This window comes from Orycteropus afer, unplaced genomic scaffold (genome assembly GCF_000298275.1).
Source record: "Orycteropus afer afer isolate SDZICR_OR568_19922 unplaced genomic scaffold, OryAfe1.0 scaffold00766, whole genome shotgun sequence".
NCBI classification, from domain to species: Eukaryota; Metazoa; Chordata; class Mammalia; order Tubulidentata; family Orycteropodidae; genus Orycteropus; species Orycteropus afer.
This window is the reverse complement of record NW_006922353.1, coordinates 299,500-305,790: the sequence shown is the minus strand read 5'-3', so window position 1 is coordinate 305,790 and position 6,291 is coordinate 299,500. Positions and strand designations below refer to the sequence as shown.

Sequence of the window (6,291 nt, the reverse complement as noted above, 5' to 3'; positions counted from 1 at the left end):
AGAAGCAAAGCCCAAACCACACCCACTGCCATGGAGTCCATTCTGACCCACAGCGCCCCTAGAGGACAGAGTGGAACTGCACCACAGGGTTTCCATATACATCTTCACAGAAGCCGACTGCCTCATCTTTCTTCCGCGGAGCACCTAGTGGGTTCGAACCACTGACCTTTTGGTCAGCAGCTCAATGCCTTACCCATTACACCACCAGAGCCCCTTGGCCCATAGGTGTGGAAATTGTTACATGAAAACCCAGAGCCCTTGTAGGAACCTAATTTGCTGTATAAACTTTCACCAAAAAATATAATTATTAAAAAAACAATAGATAAAAGAGGGATTTGAGTTTGGAGCGGGGTGGAGAGGGTCCATTAACCTGTAGCATTTGTGAGCTGGGATATTTATCAACAGCTAGGTATTCTGGGGGGTCAGTCTGGACTGGCACACGTATGAAGAGAGGACAAGTGGCCCAGACTTGGGGAGAGGAAGGGTGTTTGTAAATAAGTCTCTGAATGCTGACTGTGCATTTTGTGGGTTCATGGGGTTTGTAAGGAACTACAGTGGTCCAGCAGTTAAGCACCCGACTGTCACCCTAAAGGGTTTGAACCCACACAGCTGTACCACACAAGAAAGGCCCTAGTGACTTGATTCCATAAAGATGTCAAACAAGAAAGCCCTACGGGGCCAGCCTAGTCTGTTAACGTCTGGGGTGGCTGAGTCAGAGTCAACTGGACAGCAATGAACAACTTGGGGTTTGCTTGGGAGCGTGACGGGGAGCGGGATTGTATTTAGGGGGCAGTATTGAGCAGGGGGCTGTACCTGCATGTGAGAGGGGAGGGAGTGTATTTGGGGGATGAGATGGGGTTGGCTGGGAAGCACAGATGTTGGGATGTGTAAGGGCCAGTGTTTGGGGGGCTGCATGTGGAGGGGTGGTGTTTTCAGGGTGTCCATGGAAGGTCTATATCTGGGGACACAGATGCAATGTATTTACGGGAACACGAGGAAGATCTGAAGCCATCATGGCTCAACAGTCAAGCCCTCGGCTACCAACTGCAAGGTTGGTGGTTCAAACCTACCCAATAGCTCACAGATGAAAGACTCATATAGATTAAAGGAAAAACAAACCCACTGCCATTGAGTTCACTCTGACTCACAGCGACCCCCTCTGGGTTTCCAAGGCAGTAAATCTTTGTGGAAGTGGATTGCCCCGTCTTCCTTCTGAGGAGTGCCTGGTGGGTTTGAACCACCAACCTTCTGGTGAGCAGTCAAATACATGCCTTAGGCACTGTGTCACCAGAGCGCCTTTTCTTATAAAGATTACGGCCTGGAAAACCCAGTGGGGCAGCTCTACTCTGTGACGGGGGGTCACTGCCAGTTGGAATGGACTCGACTGTATCTAACAAGGATGAGAATAGGGGTCTACACCCCAAGGAGAGAGGCAGGCTGTGTTGAGTTAGGTCAGAGTGAATGGGGAAGTTCTCGGGAGAGAAGGCTGTGCCCTGGGTAGGTGCCTGAGAGCAGACAGGAGGGGGATGAGTTGGGGGGGTCAGCTGTCGCAGGGGGTGGGCCCAGGAGGGTGGGTGACCCTGGGCGGCTGAGAGAGGGCCTCTGACTCACGTGGAGAAAAAGTGCCTCGGAAGAGAGGCTTGTCGATCTACTTGCAAAAAAATCAGCCATTGCAAACCCTAGGGAGCCCAGTTCTCCTCTGATACTCACGGGGGTGCCAGGAGTCGGAGCTGCCTCCATGGCAACTGGTCAACTGGTTCTAGCTGACGGACCTGCCGTGTGATGCGAACAGCTAACGCACTCGGCTGCTAACCAAAGGGCTGGGGGTTTGAATCTACCCAGAGGCGCCTCGAAAAAAAAAGGTCTGGCAATCTACTTTGAAAAAAATCAGCCACTTAAAAATGGGAGTGCCGTTTTATACTCAGACACACATGGGGGAGCCAGCAACTTGTGGGGCTACCTGGCGGTCTGTGGAAAGTGGCTTTGTACAGAGGGTGCATGACGGAGGACTTATTTCCAACCCAAAAGACAGAACCAGGGTTTGAGGAGCACCAAAGACAAAGAGAGAAAGTGGGAGAGAGAGAGCAGGCCACGGACGGGGAATGGAAACCCTGTGGCTCGTGGAGAGAGGGGTCCGGGGGGCAAACGGGAAGGTCTTAAGGGGAAGGAAGGACAGGAACGCAGGGCGCTTTGCTCTTGCAGACATAGGACATGAGCTGACGGCTGGGCTGCAAGGTAGGGAGGACAGATGGCTGGGAGTGAGGGAGAGATCCCTGATTTGCTGAGAGCTGGGGGAGGCTATTTGGAGACTGCAGGGTGGGTCTGAAATGGCGCCAAGCATAGAGAAACTGGGTGTCAGGGTCACAGGCCAAGGGCAGGGCAAGGGGGTCTGTGGGAAGTTGGTGGGGGGTCTGGGAAAGCGTGTCTGGGGGTCTCGCAACTTTACCGTGAGCGCCAGGCAATGGCGGGCACATGCAGCTTTGTGCAACGCCGTCATGCCATCCCGGGCCCGGAAGTCGATGTGGGCCCCGCCCAGGCACAGGGTTCGGATCACCTCCACGGATCCTTCAGTCTGCGCAGCCAGCGTCAAGGGGGTCTCTGGCGGGTGAGGGGGGGAACCCAGTCACGCGCACCCCTCATTCCCTGGGCTCGGCTTGGCCACGAGCTCTGCTCCCCAGTTTCCCGGCCACACCGTCCGCACCCCAAGCCCCAGCCCCCTACCTACCTCCGGAATCCGAGTCATGATAATTGGGGTCCAGCCCCTTGTCCAGTAGCCGTGCCACCTTGTCGGACGTCCCGAGCTGCACATACTCCAGAAACTTCTTCAACCCCGTCTGAGACACGGGTAAAGACAAGACGGGAAGGTTGGTGGTTTGAGGCCAGCCAGGGGAGGACTGAAGAAAGCCTGGAATCGACTTCTGAAATCTCGGCCACTGGGAGCCCTACGGGGCACAGGACTCTGACGCGCAGGGGCGCCAGCAATTAGAAGCCACTCAATGGCTGCCACCCCCACAACGGGGATCACTTCCAGAGGGAAATACATTCCAATCAACAGAAGCCAAGCCCAAACCAAACCCACTGCTGTCCAATCGATTCCGACTCACAGCGCCCCTAGAGGACAGAGTGGAACTGCACCACAGGGTCTCCAAGGCTGTCAGTCTTCACAAAAGCAAAGCCCAAACCAGTCAATTCCTACTCACAGTGCCCCTAGAGGACACAGTGGAACTGCCCTGTATGGTCTCCAAGGCTGTCTATCTTTAACTGCCTCATTGTTCTCCCACAGAGTGGATGGTGTCCTTTAAAATGTGCTTATCTGGCAATCTATGGAAAAGGCCTTTGTTCTGGGGACATGAATGGAGCATGCAGACAGACTATTTTCAACCACAAAGGAACAACCGGGGGTTGTGAAGAAGAAAAGGCAAACGAGGAACAGGAGAGAGAGAGGCCAAGGGAGGAGAATAGCAATGGGTGTGTGTTGTGTGCGTGAGTGTGTGTGTGTGTGAGTGTGTAAATGTGTGCGTGGTGTGTGACAGAGTGTGAGTGTGTAAATGTGTGCGTGGTGTGTGACAGAGTGTGCGTGCTGGGGGCCTAGTAGCCACCTTAAGAAAAGGAACGAGAAATCATTTTATTGAAATGGATTTTAATGTCTTTGGTATTGAACCAAAGAGCCCTGGCACACAGAGGTTAAGTGCCCAGCTACTAAGCAAAAGGTCAGAGGTTTGAACCCACCAGCTGCTCCGCTGGGAAAAGATGTGGCAGTCTATTCACTGTGAAGATTGATAGCCTTGGAGACCCTGTGGGCAGTTCCACTCTGTCCTCTAGGGGCGCTGTTGAGTTGGAATTGACTCAACAGCAATGGGTTTGATATTTAACCCACAAGATCCAAAATATCACTGTTTCAACATTCGATCCATATAAAAATTATTAACATCTTATTCTCATAAAGTAAGGTTACACTTCCTGTTTGGTACTAAGTCTCTGAAAGCCGACATGTGTCAGGCCTGCCACGTGGGCAGCAGCTCTGCCCGTGGGAGAGTGAGCATAGTTCCAGGGCAACGGGACACTCAGGAGAACGAAGAGGTGAGATGTGTGGTGTGAGGGGAGTGGGGCAGGGCCTCTCTTCCCAAATGTCAAGACCCCTTCATGTCACCTCTGACCAAAGGAGCTCCCCCCTCCATTGCTCTTGGATATCAGGGGAGCCAAGGGGGACGTAAGTGGACGACTGGGGAACGAGGCAGTGGGGTAGATATGGCTTGGGTTGGGAAGTGAGCCCTTGGATTTGGTGAGATTTGGGGGATGGGATTGGAGGATTGCAGGGCATGTCCCAATGGCCCCTAAGCATAGAGATACAGGGTGTCAGGGTCACAGGCCGGGGACAGGGGAAGGGGCCCTGAATAATACATGGAAGGAGATGAGAAGGGATAGTCAGAGGATGAAAATGAAGGGGGCCAGGCAATGGGGGACTGGACAGAGGGATGAGCAGTGGAACAAGGAAGTAAGAAGGGCTCATGACGGGGAGAAGAGCCTGGTGGTGCAGTGGTTAAGTGCTCAGCTGCAGACTGAAAGGTCAGCTGTGGGAACCCACCGGCCACTCCACTGGAGAAAGATGTGGCAGTCTGCTTCCGTAAAGATTGACAGTTTTGGAAACCCTGTGGGGCAGTTCTGTCCTATAGGGGTGCTGTGAGTCAGAATCAACTCAATGGCAATGCATGAGCACACGAGGGGGAATGGGGGCTTTAGGTTGCCCCCAACAGCAGGGGGCACCCCAAGTTAAGTGAGGGGTCCTGAGAAAGGAATAGGTGGGCTGGGTGGGGAATGCAGAGAGTTGTTGAGAAGACATGGAGAGTTGAGGAGGGGGTTCTGGGGAGAGTGCTGGGTTGAAGACAGGGTTCTGGGGAGACAGCGCCAAGAACCCATCCAAGCCTCATTCTCTCACCTTCGTGTGCAACTTGGCCAGCTGCTTCTCATCCAAGTTGGTCTGTTTGTAAACTCGGGTCTTGTATCGAAACTGAAGCCGGGGGCCGGGTGGGAGGAGACACACACATACTCAGAATCACGAGCCTGGGGAGGAGAAGTTGGGGGAGCAGGGCCTGCCCCCTACTTCCGGGCCCCTTCTGAGCCAGGGGTCAGCTCAGCTTCGAGGGGAAGGGTTGGAGAGACCCGTGGAGTCTTAGCTGGGTGGACAGAGGGGTGGTGGCTGGCTTTTCTGAGATTGCCAGGCTCTTGTGGGGTATGTAGACTGCAATGGTTATCGAGAAGAAGCAGGATGAACAGTGAATGTTCTAGAACATCTATCGTTTGCAAGACCTTTTGATCTCTGTCCCCATCCCTGTAATCGGGACTCCCCCATTCCGTTTGGTGGGTTAGGAGACGCTTGGAGTGGGGAAGTGGCTTGAGCGAGGTCACTGAAATCCGAAATCACCCAGTAGGTTTCCCCGTGCTCAGATCTTAGATAAAAAGGGGCCGCCAGGGAAACAAGACGAGATGGGGACTGGAGGGTGTGTTGAGGGGTACTCCTCTAGTCAATGAAGGGTGGGAAGGCTGTGGGCCTCACCTCCAGGTAGGGCACCCCCTTCTCAAAGGATTGGGGGTACTCTCTCAGCAACCTCTCCTCCTCCAGGAAGTTGGCGTCCCGGCCCGAGGTGGCCGGCTGGAACAGGCCATAATTGAGGACGTCCTGCAGGCTCTCGCTCAAGGCACACAGCACCTGCTGCTTGGCCGTCCAGATAGTGGCGTCGGGGTTGAAGCGCAGGCATTTCTGGTGGGGGAGGGGCAGGCCAGGGCAAGGTGTGTCAGGGGCCAGGGTGGAGCCTGAGCTGGGGTGGGGAGCAGGTGGGGGGCTGCTGGGGTGCAGACAAGGAGCCTTCCTGGGAGAGCACCCAGCACCCACTCCGCGCCCACCCCCCTCCGTGCCGGCTCAGTCCTCCTGAGCCCCGCAGTCACTCACCGTCTGGTGCAGATCCGGGATCCCAATCCTGAAGACCATCATGCTGAAGTGAGCGTCGTCGGGGACAGACATGGACCGGCCCTGCAGGCCTCGCAGGGAGGCCAGGCTAACAGGCACCCCGCTGCCCCGGCCCCGGGTCCCCCGGGGGCCTCTCCCGGGCCCGTCTGGGGAGCTGTCGGACTCCGAGCCCCCCTCGGGACACTCGCTGGCACTGTGGCGTTCCTCGTCCACGCTGGACGCAGGGCTGTGGGGCATCGTGGGGCCACGGGGCCACGAGGGCTGGCAGCATCACAGGCGGCTGGAGGAGGGGGCCGAGGAAGGCCATCAGCCCAGCAGCCCGAGGA

General features: G+C 55.5%; 1 protein-coding gene across 1 annotated transcript in view; it reads right to left on the bottom strand.

The window, feature by feature from the left end:
• SHANK1 (SH3 and multiple ankyrin repeat domains 1) overlaps positions 1–6,202 on the bottom strand; it is a 59,056-nt gene extending 52,854 nt beyond the window's left edge. Inside the window, exons 1-5 of the mRNA XM_042783244.1 lie at positions 5,948–6,202; positions 5,555–5,758; positions 4,937–5,008; positions 2,726–2,834; positions 2,447–2,598 (exon numbers count right to left, since the gene is read on the bottom strand). Coding sequence (XP_042639178.1) covers positions 2,447–2,598; positions 2,726–2,834; positions 4,937–5,008; positions 5,555–5,758; positions 5,948–6,202 — 792 coding nt within the window. The remainder of the gene's footprint in view (positions 1–2,446; positions 2,599–2,725; positions 2,835–4,936; positions 5,009–5,554; positions 5,759–5,947) is intronic.
• Between the last annotated feature and the right edge of the window lie 89 nt (positions 6,203–6,291).